Genomic DNA, 23,743 nt, shown 5'->3' with positions numbered 1-23,743 from the left:
ACCGTCTTTGCTCAGGCAGTAACCCAGCACCGTCTTTGCTCAGGCAGTAACCAGCACCGTCTTTGCTCAGGCAGTAACCCAGCACCGTCTTTGCTCAGGCAGTAACCCAGCACCGTCTTTGCTCAGGCAGTAACCCAGCACCGTCTTTGCTCAGGCAGTAACCCAGCACCGTCTTTGCTCAGGCAGTAACCCAGCACCGTCTTTGCTCAGGCAGTAACCCAGCACCGTCTTTGCTCAGGCAGTAACCCAGCACCGTCTTTGCTCAGGCAGTAACCCAGCACCGTCTTTGCTCAGGCAGTAACCCAGCACCGTCTTTGCTCAGGCGGTAACCAGCACCGTCTTTGCTCAGGCGGTAACCCAGCACCGTCTTTGCTCAGGCGGTAACCCAGCACCGTCTTTGCTCAGGCGGTAACCCAGCACCGTCTTTGCTCAGGCGGTAACCCAGCACCGTCTTTGCTCAGGCGGTAACCCAGCACCGTCTTTGCTCAGGCGGTAACCCAGCACCGTCTTTGCTCAGGCGGTAACCCAGCACCGTCTTTGCTCAGGCGGTAACCCAGCACCGTCTTTGCTCAGGCGGTAACCCAGCACCGTCTTTGCTCAGGCGGTAACCCAGCACCGTCTTTGCTCAGGCGGTAACCCAGCACCGTCTTTGCTCAGGCAGTAACCCAGCACCGTCTTTGCTCAGGCAGTAACCAGCACCGTCTTTGCTCAGGCAGTAACCAGCACCGTCTTTGCTCAGGCAGTAACCCAGCACCGTCTTTGGTCAGGCAGTAACCCAGCACCGTCTTTGCTCAGGCAGTAACTAGCACCGTCTTTGCTCAGGCAGTAACCCAGCACCGTCTTTGCTCAGGCAGTAACCCAGCACCGTCTTTGCTCAGGCAGTAACCCAGCACCGTCTTTGCTCAGGCAGTAACCAGCACCGTCTTTGCTCAGGCAGTAACCCAGCACCGTCTTTGCTCAGGCAGTAACCCAGCACCGTCTTTGCTCAGGCAGTAACTCAGCACCGTCTTTGGTCAGGCAGTAATCCAGCACCGTCTTTGCTCAGGCAGTAACCCAGCACCGTCTTTGCTCAGGCAGTAACCCAGCACCGTCTTTGGTCAGGCAGTAACCAGCACCGTCTTTGCTCAGGCAGTAACCCAGCACCGTCTTTGCTCAGGCAGTAACCCAGCACCGTCTTTGCTCAGGCAGTAACCAGCACCGTCTTTGCTCAGGCAGTAACCCAGCACCGTCTTTGCTCAGGCAGTAACTCAGCACCGTCTGCTCAGGCAGTAACCAGCACCGTCTTTGCTCAGGCAGTAACTCAGCACCGTCTTTGCTCAGGCAGTAACCCAGCACCGTCTTTGCTCAGGCAGTAACTCAGCACCGTCTTTGCTCAGGCAGTAACCAGCACCGTCTTTGCTCAGGCAGTAACCCAGCACCGTCTTTGCTCAGGCAGTAACTCAGCACCGTCTGCTCAGGCAGTAACCAGCACCGTCTTTGCTCAGGCAGTAACCAGCAGCGTCTTTGCTCAGGCAGTAACCCAGCACCGTCTTGGGAGGGAGAGCCGCTGCCAGCCCTGGGCTGGGGCAGATTGGAGGAAGCCCTGGCTTTCCCAGCCACATGGGACACGTGCTGGGGAGAATCCGAGGACTCCACACCTTTATTCCCATGGTTGTGTTTTATTCTCATGTGTATCAGGAAACCAATGTATCCACTGTGGTTTCGCCTTAGCAATAGAGAGTGCCTCTTTAAAGAACGTAAGTTTAAAAGTGAGTCTATTTAAAGAAACAATGGTTGGTCAGGGATTCTCAGATCTGGCAAAAATCATGAGGGACGCAGTGAAGTAGCAGGTCAGTGGAGACGTTTTCATCAACCCCAAGGATACCCTGTACCCGTTAAACAGTCCCTCTCCTTCCCCCCCTCTGCCCCATGCCTAGCCCTGGCCGCCACTAATCCACCTTCTGCCCCTGTGAGTCTGTCTGTTTTCATATAAACGGGATTGTACACCGTGAGGCCTTTTGGGTCTGGCTTCACGCTCTCAGCGTAGGTCTTCACGGTTCCTCTGCTCCGTAGCCCGTGTCCATGTTCACTCGTTTCCGGGGGTGAGTTCAACATTTCATTGTATAGAAATACCATATCGTGTTTACCTGTTCATCCGTGGATTGAGCCTATACTTTTTCTGTTCTTGTTTCATCCAGCAAATGTCACACACAGGCCACGTGGCCAGGCCCCAGGGCTGACAGGTGATTCCTCCCCGCTGTGTCTGGTGGGAAAGGGGGCCGTTCTTAGGCAGTGACAATCCTGCAACAAAGGCAGGAAGGCCATCAGAGAGGACTCCAGGAGGAGGGGAGGTCTGGTCAGAGTCTGAATTCATCAGAGAGTGTAGAAGAAGGGTAGCCTTCCAGGCGGACAGGACAGCAGGGGAAAAAGCATGGCGGGCACAGGGAAGGTGGCTTCGTTGGCATCTCTGTGGAGTTGGCAGAGGCAGGAGGTGGCAAGGGCAAAGGCCGCAGAGATGGGTGGGGGTGCTCCTGGGGGAACCACACCTGGCGGGGTGGTGTGTGGTCTGCTGAGGGGCTTGGACTCTGTCCTGTGGGGAACGGCACCTCTGAGGAGCGCCAAGACAGATGCTTTTGTGGAGCTTCCAAGGAAGGAAGTCCTGAGGTCAGGTCTGCTGCAAGCCTCGTCCAGCAGGAGAGAGGAGAGTGACCTTGCGTTGGCCACCCTGGGAGCAAGGGGTCGGGGCAGTGGGACTGAAGGCAGAAGCAAGGAAACCCCAGGAAAGCCTGTGCGGCAGAACAGGTGGGGTTTGGTGATGGTTTGGCCGTGGAGGTAGAGAGAGGAGAAGAACCTCTGGATTTGATGCATGGATACTACACAAACCGTGGACACACCATGTTGAGGCCACCGCATCCCGCGGCCCAACCCTGGAGCCCAGAAACAGAAGGACCCATCAGACTGCTGCCCCTCCTCCCACTGCATAGAGAGTTCTGAGCTTGCTTCAGGAACCCAAGGACAGAATGGAGACCAGCATCGTTCCTCTCGCCCTCTCTAAGGGTAGCAATAGCCATGGTGGTGGTCATCAGAAACCTGAGGCAGTGTCAACATTATTGCAGAGAAACATCACATGAGGGTTTGCAGGGCTCGGCCCTCACCATTGGGCGCAGGTGAATCCTGGTGGCAGAGGAGCAGAGAGGGTGCTGTGCTGGGGCTCAGAGCGGAGCTACAGCCTAGGCTGGCGGCGGGTAGCACCGCAGTCTCTCGTCTTGGTGCACAGAGTCAGCAGCGGAAGCCAAGGATGGTGGCCAGGCTCTCTCTGCTGTGGGAGTAGGTAGGTAGCTAGACCCTGGCTCCAGGAAGGAAGCAGGACCCGGAGCAAGGCTGCGGCTCTGGATGGCTTCCAGGCTCAAGGATGGGGCAGGTAGCAAGAGGAAGGAACAGCCGTGGTGCTAGAACTGGCAAGCAGCACAGCTCAGCAAAGGACAGGGAGTGGCTCCAAGGGCTGGTTACGGGAATGTGGAGGAGGGAGGCAGATGAACTCAGGCTGGGAACTCACGCAGCCTTCAGAGCCAGGAAGACCAGACTGGGTGCGGTGGCTCAGGCCCATAATCCCACCACTGTGGGAGGCTGAGGCGAGCAGATTGCTTGAGCTTAGGAGTTCAAGACCAGCCTGGGCAACACGGCGAAACACCGCCTCTGCAAAAAATAAAAAAATTAGCCAGGTGTGGTGGTGCATGCCTGTAGTCCCAGCTACTGGGGAGGCTGAGGCAGGAGAATCGCTTGAGCCCTATCTCCAAACAAAAAGCTTTTTAATCAAAAAAGAAGACAGGACCAAAGTTGGGGCATAAGGTACCCCAGGGGAGGCCACTGAGAAGGGAAAGTCGCTATCAGCAGCGGACGCTTCCGTGAGCCTGGACCATCCACACCTGCTCAGTAGACATAGCACTCCCTGCTCAGATGGGCCAGAGGGGAACAGCCGGGGGACCAGGACTGGGCCTGCGCAGCATGAACCCTAGTCATGGTTGTCACAGCATCTGCGCCTTTTACTGCCTGGTCCTGCCTGTGATTAACGAAAATATTCTGCTTTGAACAGGAAGAAGATGAAGCGTGGAAAATGTCACCAAGTGTTTTTCTTCCTGCAATGAAGGAAGGAAATAACACATACAAAGGTCAGTTTGGGAGAACACGCGTGGTCACTGAGACAGCAGCACATGCTGGGAACACTGTCATGGGAGGCTGCTGCCTGCCACCCACAGCCGAGACATTCTGCCTGTCTCTAAATTTCCTGGCCGGACGTGGTGGCTCACACCTGTAATCCCAGCACTGTGGGAGGCCGAGGTGGGTGGGTCACTTGAGGTCAGGAGTTCAAGACCAGCCTGGCCAACATGGTGAAACCCCGTCTCTACAAAAATACAAAAATTAGCTGGACGTGATGGCGGGTGCCTATAATCCTAGCTACTTGGGAGGCTGAGGCAGGAGAATCGCTTGAACCCAGGAGGTGGAGGTTGCAGTGAGCCGACATCACACCATTGCACTCCAGCCTGGGCAACAGAGCAAGACTCCATCAAAAAAAAAAATTTCTTTTGGAGGCCTGAAGACATACAACTGGTTAAAAGGCAAGACACATATAGTATGAGAAGACAGTCAAAACCTCCTGTTTTTGAACCTCTAAGACTTCAGAAGAAAGATATTTTTAGATTGTTTAAATTAAGACAATTGCTACTGTATGTACAGTAAAATGTCTTAATCCTATTAGACTAAGACGTGTGCCTGAATTCTAACACACGACTGTTAGGTCAGTTGTTCAGCCTGATGAGCATGGCTGTCACCTGACTGGAACCACAGGTGTGGGAACTGGCCTTCCAGATAGCTCCATTTTAATTTCCTAGAACTATCGCCCAACTCCTGTGGTTCCACTGTGCCCTCGGGATAAATCCACACACAGTGACCTGCCAGGAAGACCCCGGTCATTAGTGCTAGTGTGGAAGTTTCTGAAAGATGCAATCCAGACGTGAAGTGGAATCTTTCCAAACGTCAGTCATTCATGGCCTCCTTCCCAACCTTGCTCTTCTCTGGATATTATTAACTTGGTAGATGTATTTTTAAATTGACTCAGGCTTTCACCTCAATAACTGCACCTCATCCTAAGCAACAATATGGATGCGGCCATAGGTTTGATATGCTAGTGATATAAGATAAAAATGTCTGTGTGCCACTGAAAATTCTCTTACGTGCCACTAGTGGCAAGGGCGCCCCCTGCACGAGATGCTGAACTAAAGTGGAAGCCCGGGGGACACGATGGCGTTGGCAGGGTTTGGCGACTGTTTTCATTGGGAAGAAAGGAGGTCACAAGGGAAAACTAATATTTATTAAGTACTTAAGACATGCAAGGCGTGGAGTTTCCCATGCCCGTCTCATTTAATCTTCACAACTGGGAGAAGTAGATGTTGCTCTCCTCATGTGTGCAGAGACTGGTAAAAGCCCTGCTGTCATCCAAGTTTAAGAATCCATCAACTCCTTAAGGGTGCAGAGCAGTCACTATCAAAAACATTTTTTCACTTGCATGTTCCTTCAACAATCGGCATCTCCAGGGTGTCAGGTGCAGTGCTGGCTCAGAGATATAAAGGTAACACCTGCCAGCAATGAGCTTCTATGTTGGGGGTTACGGGGTGGCATGGGGTGGGGATGGGGCATAAACTGGGTAGCTTCTGTAAGTTAGGATGTCAGTAACCACATCCAGTGGGTCCTGCTGGGAGTTACTGTCATCCACACGGTGGAGCCATGGGCCTGGCCAGGGTGCCACTGGCATCAGGTGTGTGTCTGCGACAGCAATGCCATCTAAGACTCTGCTTTGCACACCATCATTTGGTCTTTACAGCCACCCTCACTGGCTTGGTACTGCATGTATCTATAAGATAACTCCCACGCCTTCAAACACGCCAGGTAACTTACTAATTTGTTTTCTTCTGAAGAGCACCTTTGTGGAGCGCTCCCTCTCAGCTGCAGTCCTCGAGCCTTCCTCGGCATTCGCTGCCTTCTTGCCTCTCCCTCATTTTGGTGGAACCGAGTATCTAGGATGTCCCAAGAAGGGACGCACACAGGGGCGTTTTCTCTGCCATGGGCATCTGAACACGGTCCTGCACTCACACTCAGATAGCAGGTGCCCTGGGATGCGGAAGGCAGGGTTCCCTTCTCTTCTAATACGTCTATGTAAAGACAATGGGGCCACAGGAAGAAAGAAGCCAGAGAGCAAAACTCTGCTGTACCACAGCAGGAAGTCAGGGCCTCGTGTCTGAGATAGATAAATCAAGAAGTAGCATATGAGCATATTATATAGACACTAGGAAAAGAACACAGAAACCATCTGAAAGAGCTTCCACAGAGCCAGACCGCTGCACACGCCCCTGTGGCTGCTGCGCTTCCCCCAGCAGGCCGGGTGCGCTCCACCTCCAGCCCTCGTGCTTTCTGTTCCTCTGGTCAGAATGCTTGTCCTTGTGGGTCTCAGTGCCAGTGAGGCCTTCCTTGAGGGCCCATGTGGAGTCACAGTCCCCCGTGCCCACACCAACCCCGTGCCTGCTGTACCTACTGCTTGGGCGCGAATGTGTGTTCACTGCCGCTTCTCACAGTGTGATGCCAAGTCCTTGAGGGCAGGGCTTTCCATTATCCACCTGCTCTGAGAGCAGTGCCTGGCCCATAATCGGGTTGAGTAAAGTCAAAGTGTAATCACTGAATTTGTCCTGTGTATTAATGAATAAACGAATATAGGAAAGAATGCATTGGATAATGTCATTGGCAGGTAGACAGTGGGACAGGTTTTTTATTATAATCTTTTCAATACTCTGACTTTGTTTAAAACCATGTGTATCATTTTGATACAAGCACAAATTAATTGGGGATAAATCTAATGTTCCCATGAAAAGCCAACCTTTGCAACCTGCTGACCGGCCCAAAAGCTCTGCAAAGGGTCCATGCCTTTTGTGTAACGTGTTTCCATTAAGACTGAAAAAGCAAGCAGCGTCCCTCCTAGAAGCAAACCTGGAGTGTCGTTTTCCTGGTTGGATGTTGGGGCCTTGGACTTATTATCCACCAGGTCTTCGGGATCTTAAAGGAACTAAATGTCTTCCTCTTAGATTTCTTTTCTTAAAAATCAAAGGTTTTCCTTTTCAAATAAAACATTAGCATTTTAATCACTAAGATTAACCCCCCCGCCTGGCCCGTGCCCCTCTTTCATTGCCCCCCACCCCCGGACGTGTGAAACTGCCTTGGCCTCGCTTTTCACATTCTTAGGATAAAAGCTCTTTCTCCACTCTAGGAGAGAGTGGGGCAGTTGTTGCCCTTTGAGGGCCCTGAATAGCTTTCTGCATTTATAAATGTCCATGAAATTCTTGAAGGGATTGAAAAGTGCCCTGCGCAAAAGTGTCATGAGAAAAGCAAAGTTTCAGTGGAAAACTCGATCCATTTAAAAGATCTACAGGGGAAATGGGCAAAATGGCTCTGCAGTGCCTTATTTTCAATATAGTTACAGCTCCAGAATAAGAATGTGCTGCACCTTACAACTGTTTCTACATAAGTAATCGTGTCATGATTTCCCTTCTGTTAAAGATTCTGCCTTCCTTTTATTACTAAATGCATTGTTTCCTGATTTTAGCGAATCTAGTGAAAAAGTAGCTTCCTGTAACTAAAAAACTGTTTTGTTTAAAATGCCCTGATGTAACAAGTAGGTGCTGCCATTGTAGAAGATGTAGAAAGCCTACAAAGGGGGGTGTTATTAGTAAACAGCATGTTATAACACATTTAAACCTTTTCTAGAATTTTCAAGGGAGAATGCTTACAATTATGAACACATAAAAGGAAGCATTGATTCCTTTCCCTACATTTTATTGCTGCATGTTATTCCTACATTTTGAAGTTTTTCACAATTTATATTTATGTACATTTCAGAAAATTTACTAGAAAAGAGCATGAAGACACAACGTACCAGAATCTCTGGGACACATTTAAAGCAGTATCTAGAGGGGAATTTATAGCACTAAATGCGTACCAGAGAAGCAAGGAAAGATATAAAATCGACACCCTAATGTCATGATTAAAAGACTAGAGGAGCAAGTTCAAACAAATTCAAAAACTAGCAGATGGCAAGAAATAACTAAGATCAAAGCAGAACTGAAGGAGATAGAGATTAAAAAAAAAAAAAACAAACTTAAAAAAATCAATAAAATCAATAAAATCAATAAAATCCAGGAGCTGGTTTTTTGAAATGATCAACAGAATAGATAGACTACTAGCCAGACTAATAAAAAAGAAAAGAGAGAAGATTCAAATGGATGCAATAAAAAATGATAAAGGGGATATCACCACCAATCCCACAGAAATACAGACTACCATCAGAGATTACTATAAACACTATGCAAATAAACTAGTAAATCTAGAAGAAATGGATAAATTCCTGGACATGTACACCCTCCCAAGACTAAACCAGGAAGAAGTTGAATTCCTGAATACACCAATAACAAGATCTGAAGTTGAGGTAGTAATTAATAGCCTACCAACCAAAAAAAGTCCAGAATCAGATGGGTTCACAGCCAAATTCTACCAAAGTAACGAAGAGGAGCTGGTGCCATTCCTTCTGAAACTATTCCAAACAGTACAAAAAGAGAGAATCCTCTGTAACTAATTTTAAGAGACCAACATCATCCTGATACCAAAATCTGGCAGAGACACAACTAAAAAAGAAATTTCAGGCCAATATCCATGATGAACATCGATGCAAAAATCTTCAATGACATACTGGCAAACTGAATGCAATAACACATCAAAAAGCTTATCCATCACGATCAAGTCAGCTTCATCCCAGGGATGCAAGGCTGGTTCAACATATGCAAATCTATAAATGTAATCCATCACATAAACAGAACCAAAGACAAAAACCACATGATTATCTCAACAGATGCAGAGAAGGCCTTTGACAAAATTCAACAGCACTTTCTTGCAAAAAAAACCCTCAATAAACTAGGTATCAATGGATCATAACTCAAAATAATAAGGGCTACTTATGACAAACCCACAGCCAATATTATACTGAATGGGCAAAAACTGGAAGCATTCCCTTTAAAAACTGGCACAAGACAAGGATGCCCTCTCTCACCACTCCTATTCAACAGAGTATTAGAAGTTCTGGCTAGGGTCATCAGGCAAGAGAAAGAAACAAAGGGTATTCAAACAGGAAGAGAGGACATCAATTGTCCCTGTTTGCAGATGACATGATTGTATATTTAGAAAACCCCATGGTCTCAGCCCAAAATCTCCTTAAGATGATAAGCAAATTCAGCAAAGTCTCAGGATACAAAATCAAGGTGCAGAAATCATAAGCATTCCTGTACACCAATAACAGACAGAGAGCCAAATCATGAGTGAACTCTTATTCACAATTGCTACAAAAAGAATAAAATACCTAAGAATACAACTAACAAGAAATGTGAAGGACCTCTTCAAAGAGAACTACAAACCACTGCTCAAGGAAATAAGAGAGGACGCAAACAGATGGAAAAACGTTCCATGCTCATGGTTAGGAAGAATCAATATTGTGAAAATGGCCATCCTGCCCAAAGTAATTTATAGACTCAATGCTATCCCCATCAAGCTACCATTGACCTTCTTCACAGAACTGGAAAAAACCACCTTAAATTTCATATGGAACCAAAAGAGAGCCCACATAGCCAAGACAATCATAAGCAAAAAGAACAAAGCTGGAGACATCATGCTACCTGACTTCAAACTATACTACAAAGCTACAGTAACCAAAACAGCATGGTGCTGGTACCAAAACAAATATATAGACCAATGGAACAGAACAGAGGCCTCAGAAGTCACTCCACATGTCTACAACGATCTGATCTTTGACAAGCCAGACAAAAATAAGCAATGGGGAAAGGATTCCCTATTTAATAAATGGTGTTGAGAAAACTGGCTAGCCATATGCAGAAAGCTGAAACTGGATCCCTTCCTTACACCTTATACAAAAATTAACTCCAGATGGATTAAAGATTTAAACATGAGGCCTAGTACCATAAAAACTCTAGAAGAAAACCTAGGCAATACCATTCAGGACATAGGCACAAGCAAGGACTTCATGACTAAAACACCAAAAGCAATGGCAACAAAAGCCAAAATTGACAAATGGGATCTAATTAAACTTAAGGGCTTCTGCACAGCAAAAGAAACTATCAATAGAGTGAACCAGCAACCAACAGAATGGGAAAAAACTTTTGCAATCTACCCATCTGACAAAGGGCTAATATCCAGAATCTATGGAGAACTTAAACAAATTTACAAGAAAAAAAATAAACCCCATCCAAAAGTGGGAAAGGATATGAACAGACACTTTTCAAAAGAAGACATTTATACAACCAACAAATGTATGAAAAAAAAAGCTCATCATCACTGGTCAGTAGAGAAATGCAAATCAAAACCACATTGAGATACCACCTCACGCCAGTTAGTATAGCAATCATCAAAAAATCAGGAGACAACAGATGCTGGAGAGGATGTGGAGAAATAGGAATGCTTTTACACTGTTGGTGGGAGTGTAAATTAATTCAACCATTGTGGAAGACAGTGTGATGATTCCTCAAGGATCTAGAAATAGGAATACCATTTGACCCAGCAATCCCATTACTGGGTATATACTCAAAGGATTATGAATCATTCTATTATAAAGACACATGCACACATATGTTCACTGCGGCACTGTCCACAATAGCAAAGACTTGGAACCAACCCAAATGCCCATCGGTGATAGACTGGATAAAAAAATATGGCACATATACACTATGGAATACTATGCAGCCATATAAAAGCATGAGTTTATGTCCTTTGCAGGGACATGGATGAAACTGGAAACCATCATTCTCTGCAAACTGACACAAGAACAGAAAATTAAATACCGCATGTTCTCACTCATTAAGTGTGTGTTGAATAATGAGAGCACATGGACACAGGGAGGGGACCATCACACACTGGAGCCTGGGGGTTTGGGGGGGTTAGAGGAGTAATAACGGGGCAGGGGCATTGGGGAGGGACAGCATTAGGAGAATTACCTAATGTAGATGACAGGGCGATGGATGCAGCAAGCCACCACCGTGGCAGGTGTATGCCTATGTAACAAACCTGCACGGTCTGCACATGTACCCGAGAACTTAAAGTATAATAAATAAATGTTTAAAAAAGAAAAAGAAAAGAGCAATCTACTTCAAATGCAGGAGTTGTAAACTCTATGGGCCTTTGGCGTACACGCATCCTGCAAACTTACCACAAAATCTAAGAGCATGCAGGGCAAAGAATGAACTTCGACATAGTAGCAACATCAAGTGTTTCTTCCACCAATGGGATGCTTTAGACAATGTATACAATGCTTCTTTTCTGCGTCCTGGCTCTCAGATTGACTTTCACTGGGAACGATCATGTGTAAGGAAAGAAATTTAGCCCAGGCTTCTCTGCTGCCTCCCGTAGGCCCACTCCAGCCCATCAGCCTTTTTCGTCTCTTCTCCCCTCCTGTCGTCACACCTGTTTTTGGCTGATCACCTGCCACCTGTGGATGATGACACCCCTTGATCTTCGGCCTCACCTCCACAGTTAACTTCAGAGTCCCAACTAGCCCTCTTCCCACCCCCAGCTCTGGGTCACCTCTTCTAAGACTGCCCTGTCTGGAGAAGGACACCTAAGTGCATTGGTCCTATGAAAAATTTACCACCTTGGTGATTTATTTTTTGTCTGTTTATAAGCCCACATCAGCCATTCTAAAAGACGTTTGCATCATTTTCTGCATCATTTTCAAACTGCCTAACTGGCCTTGCATCACCACAGGCTGGGCCTCCATATCTCTGTGGCAGAGATGGTGCTCAGCCAGCGATCCACACAGCCCTGCCCTTCGGTTTGCTGGTAGGAGATAGGCTAGCCAAGAGCCCTTGCTGGGTCCTGCTGGCACCCCCACCACCCACCCTGCTCAGACACCTGCTGAGCCATCCACACTGTAGTCTGTCCAGGAAGTCAGGTGGACCTGTCTCTGCCATGTGTGGCAAGCAACCCCTTCTGCCCAGAAAGTGCCGTGCTCACTACTGGTATCAGCATCTGCAGCTTGTGAACCCAACCCACTCTTTGAAAACTGGAGCTGCGTTTCCACATCCTGTCTTCTTGCAGATGTCCTGTCCTGAGGGTCCTGTCTCTGACCACTAAAGGCACAGGCACTGGCCTCAGGGATCCGACATCTCTTTGTTGGCATGAAGCTTTGGGACATAGCTGTTTCTGGTGTAGCTGCTGTCCTGCGTGATCCTCTCCCCCCGGGATGCAGAGAGTATCAGTGAGGTAGGCTAAGACCCTGTGAGATGCTCTGCTTCCTGGGGGATGGCAGCAACTAACTGGGGCTAAACTGGAACTGTATATATTTAATTATATAAATATTTATTTAAAACAAATTGTGAATTCATTCATATAACTTTATATATTGTATTCCATTTACCGTCACCGTATCGGTGTGAGGAAGGAGTATTTTCATTTCTCAGAAAGGGGAATAGGCTCTGCAAGGCTGTCCTCTGCCAAGGTCACCAGCTGGTAGGTGGTAGGTCAGGGGTTCCGCCTGGCCGCAGACAGTGGCACTTGCACCAGGCTGTGCTGCCCAGGCAGGTGGCAGGTGGCCAAAGCCCCCGGGACAATCGTCCAGCCCATTCGCCAGTTCTAAGCTGTGCATCTGAATCTTCTCAGTCTTTCTCAGCCTCTCCTGAGAGTCTAGCTTTTCCAGGGTCTCACAGCATCTCATACCCACTCCTTTTCTTGTTCGTCCCTTTTGCCAATTCCTGGTCCTCTGTGGTTTGTTCAGAGACTCAATCCCTCCTTCCCATTGGTTTACCACGTGATTCTCTGGGGAAACTTCTCTATGCTGGGTCTTCACATTTGGTGGCTCTAGATCTCTAGCAGCCAGACTTGTGCTTCTGTCTGTGACCGTGACTTTCCTCCCAACAGAGAGTTGGAGTGCCACCCTCTCCCTTCTCAGTCAGAGAGTCATGCTATGCTTGTCGGGGTGAAGGGCTCTGTGCTGAGAAATCTCCTTCATTCGTTCACCACCCCACCTGTCTTGGAGGCCTGCAGCCTCTGCTGTCTTCAAAAGCGGTAGCCTTTTTCCTGCAGAGGTTGGGAGCCTCTGTCCACATCCTGGGTTCTCAGCTGCCTTCCCAGGTTAAAAGTCATCACAGCCCTAAAGTCAGTTCCCAGAGAAGTGGCCGACTGGGTGGCCAGTTGTCACTGGACAAGTTTCAGCAAATTTCCTTTACATTCTCAACATAGATTCCAGGAAGATGTCTCCTTCCCCAAACGAACAAGTCTTGGCTTCCCACGGGAGACCTCTTCCAAGTCCCACATCAAGGATCCAACTGTCCCGCACCTCAGCATAACCTCCCTTCTGAGAAAGGAGCTCTATTTCCATTTATTTTAGTGATAGGAAGTTATTCTTATTTTCTCTAGGGTCATGTTTCTCTAGGTCCACCCTCCTAACCACCAGGAGGAGGCAAAAGGGAATTTTAAATATGTGTGATTTCAAAAACACCCGGAAAGTAATTCAGAAACATAGATGTTGAATTAGGAAGAAATACTGGGTACTTGTGTGTTTAGCTTTGTCTGTTTTACAACAGGAGGCAAGGGATAATTCCTGGAGAGTTCAACAGGTAAAAAAATCTTTCATATTTTAGTGCATCATTTGAAAACAAAAAAAGTAAGATAAAACATTACAAAAAGGTGCACCTATGATTGTATAATCCCATCATTAACATACTGTTTTTACTTGATTGTAATAATACAGTAGAATACTGTTATATCAATATTTTCCATCAGCAGTATTTTTCTTTTTCTAGGGTATTTACAAGCACATGTATGAATCTCATCGTCCAGCTTATTTTACTCAAACTTTTATCCTATGCGATAGCATATAAAGTTAGGCTAATGTTTATATTGCAGTAACTGCTTTTATTAACCTACATCTTTTTAAATTGTTTTCTCTTTCTTTACCCTTCTGGAGTGTAGACATCTGGATGAACAAAGATGAATCTTGGAATTTCTCTCAGGACTATGATCCAGAACTGATCAAAGAGGAGAAACGGAAAGAATTGGAGTCAGAGATCAGGGTCCAGGTATAGCTACGTTTATGGTGTGGTGATAGCATGCCACGTACTGCAGCCATTGTGCTTCTTTACAACTTCCTGTTGGTGACCTACTCCATAATGTAAGGGATTTTTAAACTTCACAAATGAAACACAAGACATGCAAAGTGACTTAAAAGTGGTACGTTTTGTATTCTCCTAGGTTGATGAGTTGATGAGACAGGAGCTAAAAAACTTAAAGCTAGCTGTGGACAGAGAAAGGGAGCACCCAGAGAAAGCAAGAAAGAAGAAGGAGGTGAGTGGGGTAGGAGCCTGCAGAGGGGTGAGTGGGGCCAATTCAGCCATGAAAAGCAGCCCCTGCCATGCCGTGGCATGTCCAGGAGGGCTGCCTGTTGCCAGGACACCTCACGGGGAAACATGCCTGCCTTTGGTAAATTGAATTGATCCACCATTTAACCTTTGGGGCTGTGGGTTCATAAACAGGATAAACCCAACCATCTGAGAGTAACATCTCCCCAGCCCTGGTCAGTTGCAGATTTATATTAGCCAAGCCCACTGAATGACAGCTATCGAAGCACATTCCCCAAATGGTCCCCCATCTCTTCCTGTACATAGATCTATAAGGGAGGCCAATGGCAATGAGCGGGTTTTTGTAAGTAGGGGAATCACAGGGAAAGGAACTGTATGAATTGAAGTGTAAGTTGCCACGGATCCATCTCACAGTGGTTTATAGTAGCTAATTGGATCAGAGTATCTGAAGTTCATTTAGTTTGGCCCCTACTTCCACCTTCATTCCAGAGCCAGCCTTGCCATTGGGGCCAGAATACCCAAGGTAGACAGCTGAGAGTTCTTCTCCCTGTCAGCTATCCCTGCTATCCCTCCCCTAGCCCCCTACTCCCCAGCAGACCCCAGTGTGTGATGTTCCCCTCCCTGTGTCCATGTGTTCTCATTGTTCAACACCCACTTATGAGTGAGAACATGTGGTGTTTGGTTTTCTGTCCTTGTGTCAGTTTGCTGAGAATGATGTTTTCCAGATTCATACATGTCCCTGCAAAGGACATGGACTCATCCTTTTTTATGGCTGCATAGTATTCCGTGGTTATTTGTGCCACATTTTCCTTATCCAGTCTATCTTTGATGGACATTTGGGTTGGTTCCAAGTCTTTGATATCATAAACAGTGCCACAATGAGCATACATGTGCATGTGTCTTTATGACAGAACAATTTATAATCCTTTGGGTATATACCCCATAATGGGATTGTTGGGTCAAATGGTATTTCTATTTCTAGATCCTTGAGGAATCACCACACTGTCTTCCACAATGGTTGAACTAATTTACACTCCCACCAATGGTGTAAAAGTGTTCCTATTTCTCCACATCCTCTCCAGCATCTGTTGTCTCTTGATTTTTTAATGATTACTATTCTAACTGGCGTGAGGTGGTATCTCAACGTGGTTTTGATTTGCATTTCTCTACTGACCAGTGATGATGAGCTTTTTTTTCATATGTTTGTTGGTTGTATAAATGTCTTCTTTTGAAAAGTGTCTGTTCATATCCTTTCCCACTTTTGGATGGGGTTTATTTTTTTTCTTGTAAATTTGTTTAAGTTCTCCATAGATTCTGGATATTAGCCCTTTGTCAGATGGGTAGATTGCAAAAGTTTTTTCCCATTCTGTTGGTTGCTGGTTCACTCTATTGATAGTTTCTTTTGCTGTGCAGAAGCCCTTAAGTTTAATTAGATCCCATTTGTCAATTTTGGCTTTTGTTGCCATTGCTTTTGGTGTTTTAGTCATGAAGTCCTTGCTTGTGTCTATGTCCTGAATGGCATTGCCTAGATTTTCTTCTAGAGTTTTTATGGTATTAGGCCTCATGTTTAAATCTTTAATCCATCTGGAGTTAATTTTTGTATAAGGTGTCAGGAAGGACTCCAGTTTCAGCTTTCTGCATATGGCTAGCCAGTTTTCCCAACACCATTTATTAGACAGGAAATCCTTTCCCCATTGCTTGTTTTCGTGAGGTCAAAGATCAGATGGTTGTAGATGTGTGGCATTGCCTCTGAGGCCTCTGTTCTATTCCATTGTTCTATATCTCTGTTTTGGTACCAGTACCATTCTGTTTTGATTACTGTAGCCTTGTAGTATAGTTGGAAGTCAGGTAGCATGATGCCTCCAGCTTTGTTCTTTTTGCTTAGGATTGTCTTGGCTATGCAGGCTCTTTTTTGGTTTATATGAAGTTTAAGGTGGTTTTTTTTTCAGTTCTGTGAAGAAGGTCAATGGTAGCTTGATGGGGATAGCATTGAATCTATAAATTACTTTGGACAGTATGGGCATTTTCACAATATTGATTCTTCCTAACCATAAGCATGGAATGTTTTTTCATCTGTTTGTGTCCTCTCTTATTTCCTTGAGCAGTGGTTTGTAGTTCTCCTTGAAGAGGTCCTTCACGTCCTTTGTTAGTTGTATTCCTAGGTATTGTATTCTCTTTGTAGCAATTGTGAATGGAGTTCACTCATGATTTGGCTCTCTGTCTGTTATTGGTGTACAGGAATGCTTGCAATTTTTGCACATTTGTTTTGTGTCCTGAGACTTTGCTGAAGTTGCTTATCAATTTAAGGAGATTTGGGGCTGAGACGATGGAGTCTTCTAAATATACAATCATGGCATATGCAAATACAGACAATTTGACTTCCTGTTTTCGTAATTGAATACGCTTTCTTTTTCTTGTCTGATTGCTCTAACTAGAACTTCCAATAATATGTTGAATAGGAATGGTGAGAGAGGGCACCCTTGTCTAGTGCCAAATTTCAAAGAGAATGCTTCAAGTTTTTGCCCATTCACTATGATGTTGGCTGTGAGTTTGTCGTAAATAGCTTTTATTATTTTTGAGATGCGTTACATCAATACCTGGTTTATTCAGAGTTTTTAGCATAAAGTACTGTTGAATTTTGTCAAAGGCCTTCTCTGTATCTATTGAGATAATCATGTGGTTTTTGTCTTTGGTTCTGTTTATGTAATGAATTACATTTATAGATTTGCATATGTTGAACCAGTCTTGCATCCTTGGGATGAAGCCAACTTGATTGTGATGGATAAGCTTTTTGATGTGCTATTGCATTTGGTTTGCCAGTATTTTATTGAAGATTTTTACATCAATGTTCTCATGGATATTGGCCTGAAATTTTCCTTTTTAGTTGTGTCTCTGCCAGATTTTGGTGTCAGGATGATGTTGGTCTCATAAAATGAGTTACGAAAGATTCCCTCTTTTTGTATTGTTTGGAATAGTTTCCGAAGAATGGTACCAGCTCCTCTTTGTATGTCTGGTAGAATTCGGCTGTGAACCCATCTGGTCCTGGACTTTTTTTGGGTGGTAGGCTGTTAATTGGTGCCTTCTTCAGACCTTGTTATTGGTCTATTCAATGATTCACCTTGTTCCTGGTTTAGTCTTCCTGGTTAAGCGTCCAGGAATTTATCTAAAATGGATAAATTCTTAGAAATATACAACCTACCTACAATCTAGAAGAAATAGAAAGCCTCAACAAACCAGTAACAAATAAAGAGATTAAATCAGTACTCCAAAACCTTCCTGGGATCCTGGAACACAAAAGGACATTAGGGAAAAATTAGTGGAACCCTAATACACTTTGAGTTTTTAGTTGATAATATTGTGCCAGTGTTGGTTTCTTAGCTGTGACAAATGTCTCATAGTGATGTAAGATGTTAATATTGAAAATTATGTGGGAGATATACAGGACCTTTCTGTACTATTTTTGAAATTTTTCTGTAAATCTAAAAGCATTATAAAATTAAAAGGTTTTATTTGCAGATGACATTATTTTGTTGTGGAAAATCCAAAGGAATCTACAAACTCCAAATCAACTTATATCAGCAAGGGTTCAGGATATAAGATAAACATGAAAAAAATCAATTGTATTTCTACATATCATCAATGAATACATAGACATAGACACCAAAGTTAAAGTGGAATGTGAATTAAATCACTCAAAAAATGAAATACATATGTGTAAATCTAACAAAACAGGTATAGGACTTGTATGCACAATGCCAGGGAAAGAAATCAAAGCAGATCTGAATAGACATACCATACTCATGAATTGGAAGATTCAACATAGTAAAGATATTCATTAGGGTCTTTTTATAGGATAGGATTAATGCAACTCTATCAAAATCCCAGAAATATAATTGTAGACCTAGACAAGTTTATACTAAAATTTATATGGAAAGATAGTGGAGCTAGAATAACTAAAGCAATTTTGAAAAAGAAGACTAAAGTGAGAAGGATCTATTTACTCAATTTTAAAGCTTGTTGTATAGCTCCAGTAATCAAGACTGTATGCTATTGGTAAGGAGCTAAACATATAGATCAATGGAATAGGACAGAGATCCTAGAAATAGGCCCACACAAACAGGCCCAACTGACTTCTGATGAAGGTACAAAAGTAATTCTAAGGCGGAAAGATACACTTTTGAATAAGTAGTGCCGGAGTAACTGGGCATCCATAAGCAAAAAGAAATGAATCTCAAGCTAAGTCTCACACTTTATACGAAAATTAATTCAAACTGGGTCACAGACTTAACTTTTAGAAAAACAGAAAGAGAAGACTTTGGAGGCCTAAGGCTAGACAAAGCGCTCTCAGAATTAGCATCCAAAACACAATTTTTAGAAGGAAATACCGGACTTTATCAAAATTAAAAATGACTTATCTGTGAAAGACCCTGTTAAGAGGATAAAAAGGCAAGCTACAGAGTGGGAGGAAATATTTGCAAACCACATATCTGACAAAGATCCAGTATTCATATACTAGACATATATTGAACTCTCAAACATATAAACATAGAAAGAACCCTCAAAACTCAAAAGTTAAAAAATAAGCAACCCAATTAGAAAACGAGTGAAAGACATAGAGACATTACACTGAAGAGGATGTACAGATGGTAAATAAGCGCATGAAATAAGCACATTTGGAGCACGTCCCTCTAGGCTGTCACAAGCACTGAATGCAAAGTCCCTTGGGAACTAGAGATAGACTGAGGTCTGGTCCTGAGGGCTCCAGATTTGGGGCCAGATCCTGAGAGAGAAAGGTGACTGGGTACTGCCTTAGTCCATTCAGACTTCCATAACAATGTCGTTGGGCTGAGTAGTTAATAAATGACAGAAACTAATAGCTCATAGTTTTGGGAGCTGGGAAGTCCAAGATCTAGACACCAACAGATTTGGTGTCTAGTGGTTTTGTGTCTGGTGAGGCCTCATTATCCACTTCAAAGATGGTGCCTTCTAGCTGTGTCTTCACATGGTGGAAGTGAACAAGCCCCCTCAGACCTCTCCATGAGAGTGGAGCCCTTGTGACCTAATTGCCTCCCAAAGGCCCCATCTCTTAATACCAGCACCTTGGGGTTAGGTGTCAACTCATGGATTTTGGGGGGACACAAGCATTCAGCATCTATATATCAGGCACCAAAGGGGAGCACAACTTGACTCTGTGTGCACACGGCACTCTCATCCTTTGTAGGACACCAAGCCAGAGCACAGAAAAAGAGCCAAAATGCTCTTGCCTATTTGGAATTTGGCCCTGTCCAAGTTCCACAGTGGGGACCTCACATGTATCCACACAAGGACACACCCACATAAGCAACTTGGGGTTTTCCAGGCCCGTTCCTACGTTGATGAAAACACTGCAGCTCCAGGTTCACGCCACCACAATTAACTCTCCACCTCCACCACCCCCAGAAAACAGCGCACTTAGCTAATTTCTAGGACTTATTTGCTTGCTTGTTTTGACTAAATTGTTGGTTATTTCCTTTTTTTCCAAAGAAGAAAGGAAAGAAAGGCAAAAAGAAAGAGAAAAAGGCAAAGAAGGATAAAGATCTGACAGCTGACAGGTGAGGAGTGGACTTGTTGTTTTGTGATGCACGTGAGAAGCGGGTGCCCCAGAGAAGATAGGAAACCCTAAGCACACCCCCTTCTGTGATGGCACGCCCTCTTCATCCTCCACAGTCCCAGAGTGGTGGGAGCCACCTCTAAGTCCGTACAAATCCCAGACTGGAAAGATGCCTGGGTGGCCAGAAAGGCAAACCTGGACCCCCATTGCTTCTGAGTTCACATCACTTTTTTAAGTTTTAAAATGCATGGAAGGGGTGTTCTTTAAATTTTCTTAAGAAATAACACCCTGGTGACACTTTTGAGGAAATGGACTATTTCCCTATAATCGAGTTCCCACAGGACAGTGATCTGCCCAGGCGCCTCTGCTGAGGCCCTTGCTCCCGCTGGAAGGAATGAGAGCAGTGAGGCCCAGTCTCAGGAAGGGCTGTGTCATTTCCTGGAGCTTCATGGGCCCAGCTTCAGTGCAGGACAAATGAATTCAGTGTTCATTTTTAATTTGGAGTGGCCTGAAAGTGCTTTAACATTGAAAATAAATAGTACTAGGTTTTCAAATATTATCATGGAATTTAATTAAATCCCTAATAAATGATGTGGGAAATAATTTTGAATGTATTTTTCTTCCCATGGGTCTTATTAGTGGGTCCGCACCTGTGGCTCCTGTGTTTGGGGGTTCCCTCCCCTCTCTTGGTCCTGTCACTCCCCTGTTTGGGGGTTCCTTCCTGTCTCCCTTGGTCCCGTCACTCCCCTGTTTGGGGGTTCCCTCCGGTTTCCCTTGGTTCTATCACTCTTCTGTTCTGGGGTTCCCTCCTGTCTCCCATGGTCCCATCACTCCCCTGTTTGGAGGTTCCCTCCGGTCTCCCTTGGTCTTGTCACTCCCCTGTTTGGGGGTTCCCTACTGTCTCCCTTGGTCTTGTCACTCCCCTGTTTGGGGGTTCCCTGCCCTCTCTTGGTTCTATCCCTTTTCCGTTTGGGAGTTTCTCCCCCTCCCTTGGTCCTGTGCTTTCCTACTTAGGGGTTCCTGCTTCTCTCTATGTCCCAGCATTACGCTTCCCAAACTGTTCGAGAGAAGCTGTGTGAGGGAGAAACCCTGCCTAGAGCTCTCTGGAGGGGAAAAGGAGGCCAGAGCACCCAGAGCGGCAGTAGGAATCGGTGGCCACCTCCAGGGAGGCCAGAACACTGCTGCGGCCCTGGCAAGCAGCCCCTGGAAACAGAGTCAGAGGGAGTGTGGATTTCTTCTCTCTAGAGAAATGGCTCTCCAGGGCCTTTGTAGAAGAGGCTCCATTGTCTGAGAAGCAGTTCAGAATGGAGATGCTGTGGCTGACTGCTGCCTAAGGGGCAACTGGTCAGCATTTTGAGACTCAGGAGCCCCAGTTCCTGGGGAGGCACACATCTGTCCATGCACAAACACTGGCACCTCCTGGGGAAGCTTTTGGGGTCAGAGGGGCCTCAGAGTCCCATATCTTAAGGTGAATGCAGCCCATGCTCACACACAGTGCCACGGTGCCTTCTAGTAGCTTTTTTCTTTTTGAGATGGAGTCTCGCTCTATTGCCCAGGCTGGAGTGCAGTTGCGCCATCTCAACTCACTGCAACCTCCACCTCCAGGGTTCAAGCAATTCTCCTGTCTCAGCCTCCTCAGTAGCTGGGATTACAGGTGCCCGCCACCAGACCCAGCTAATTTTTTTGTATTTTTAGTAGAGACAGGGTTTCACCATGTTGGCCAGGCTGGTCTTAACTCCTGACATCAAATGATCCACCCACCTCGGCCTCCCAAAGTGCTGGGATTACAGGTGTGCGCTACCACACCCAGCCTCAGATATTCTTAATATAGTTTGTTCTGATTATGTTAAAGAATATTCTTCAAATTTATGTTAATATTTTATGCCTATGTTATGTGTTTATATTAAATACGTATTCAAGTTAAAACACTACAGTTTTAACTTGAATACTGATAATTCCTTGATATAGATCAGATACTGCTATTCCAAATTCCACTAAATTAAACCTTTCTTAACTTTCAGCAGAGGGCATACTCCTTTAAATATGTTTGATGGAATACAACTCCAGTCATCCCCTAATAGTATTTGGCTTGGGTCTAACTGATATTCTTGGATATCTTTTAATCACACTAACTTGGATCACAGAACAGTCAGAAGACTTAGAAGAACTGTCTAAATAAAGTTGTATTTACAAATCTCAACTTAGAGAAAGACCAGGGAAGGATGGAAGAATAAAGAAGAGGAAAAAACAAAACATCTCAAAGGATTATACTGAATAATATTTGAGTTTAACCTATCTAATTCCTGCAAGCCAAAATCCAGCAAGTATCATTGGGAGTTTCATTCATTACATGGAATACTATGTCCATTTTTTTCTCAATTAGTATACATTACCAATATGCTGGCTATATGCCAAAGGTCCTTTTAGAGAAGTGGTTTTGACGTCTGTAAACACTCCATAAAGTATAACACCCTCCTAAAAAATCATCACCCTCATAGCTTTAGACATTTTATCTTCCATATAAGAATTATCTTCAGTATAAGCCTTTGTTCTTTGTAGATGTTTCGTTCAAACAGTTGTGCAATTGGGTTAAAAGGAAACATAAATTTCACAAAGAATTAATGATGTACTACAGCTTGCAGATGCTAACTGAATATATAATTACAGGTCTATTGCATTACTATTATTGGGTAATTTCTAATTCATATTTGTGCCATCATGAAGACTGATAGAAGGGCAGACTGCAGGCGTTACAGCTGGTCCCAGATACCCAAAGATATCATTCTCATTAATGGAAAACACCACATATACACACGGATGAGTGAAAGTACTGTTTTTAAAAAGTATTGTTTTTAGAAACACTTCAAAAATTCTTTTATTTGCATATGAACAAATGTACTTTGAGATAGATCTGGTTTCAGTTGATCATTAACAGAAATACCGCTGATTGCTGTGTGTGTGCCTCTGGAACAGACACCCTGCTTTCTCCCCAGGACCATCGAGTCTCTGTATAAGGAACTGGTGGAAGAAGGATTACTGATCCGGGCTCTGAAAGTCAACCTCTCTGATTACATTGGTGAGTACAAAAAGAATAACGCATGTATGCGTCACAAGTCACTTCTCGTGTTTTGAAATCCCAGCAGCCAGAAATACGTTTTATTTACATTTCTGTTCAAGCCAAAACCTGGTTCATGGTGGCTTGTGGTAAATGTTGGGTTGAATTGATTAAAACGACCTAAGAGGATGATGTGAACTAACAGATTCTCTTAATAAAATGGGTGCAGCTCTCTCCGCTCACGTGGCAGAAGCAGGCTTTTTAACCTACTAGCAAGGTTCCTTGATGCCTTCTTTCTGGCATAATCTGATTTAAGGAAATGGGGAATCGTTTATGCTTTCATGTATAAAAAAATACACCTAGGGAACAGCACCTGGGGCTTCCACAACAGAATCCTTACTGGAGGAATTCTTTCCAAAATAGAGCTTCCCATAGAGACACGAGTATTAGGGAGGATTGAGGTGAGGACATCTGTTATCACAGCCTCACCTAATGGTTTTCTCTAAATTTTTAAAAAACAAGATGATGACCTGAAAACACACTTAAAGCTTAAAATTCCTCATAACTCTACCACCCTAAGGCAATTATTATTTTTACTTTCATGAAGAAATTATCCCCAATGAATGACAACATTCTCCAACATAACCACAGAAGGAAAATCACTCA

The 23,743-nt window shown here is 44.7% G+C and overlaps 1 protein-coding gene across 3 annotated transcripts in view; it reads left to right on the top strand.

Annotated features, from left to right (window-relative positions):
• IQCA1 (IQ motif containing with AAA domain 1) overlaps nt 1-23,743 on the top strand; it is a 180,527-nt gene that overhangs the window by 92,588 nt on the left and 64,196 nt on the right. For 2 of the 3 annotated variants that reach the window (XR_002479595.2, XM_021676890.2), the window contains exons 9-13: nt 4,073-4,148; nt 14,047-14,153; nt 14,326-14,418; nt 19,956-20,023; nt 23,016-23,098. Coding sequence is in view for 2 of the 3 variants with exons in the window: in XM_021676890.2 (XP_021532565.2) it covers nt 4,073-4,148; nt 14,047-14,153; nt 14,326-14,418; nt 19,956-20,023; nt 23,016-23,098 (427 nt within the window). In the remaining variant the exon portion in view is untranslated. The remainder of the gene's footprint in view (nt 1-4,072; nt 4,149-14,046; nt 14,154-14,325; nt 14,419-19,955; nt 20,024-23,015; nt 23,099-23,743) is intronic. The other variant, XM_021676891.2, reaches the window with a different exon arrangement.

This window comes from Aotus nancymaae, unplaced genomic scaffold (assembly GCF_030222135.1).
Source record: "Aotus nancymaae isolate 86718 unplaced genomic scaffold, 86718_ANA_hifiasm-v0.15.2.pri h1tg000031l, whole genome shotgun sequence".
Taxonomy (NCBI): domain Eukaryota; kingdom Metazoa; phylum Chordata; class Mammalia; order Primates; family Aotidae; genus Aotus; species Aotus nancymaae.
This window is presented reverse-complemented; position numbering and strand designations above follow the sequence as displayed.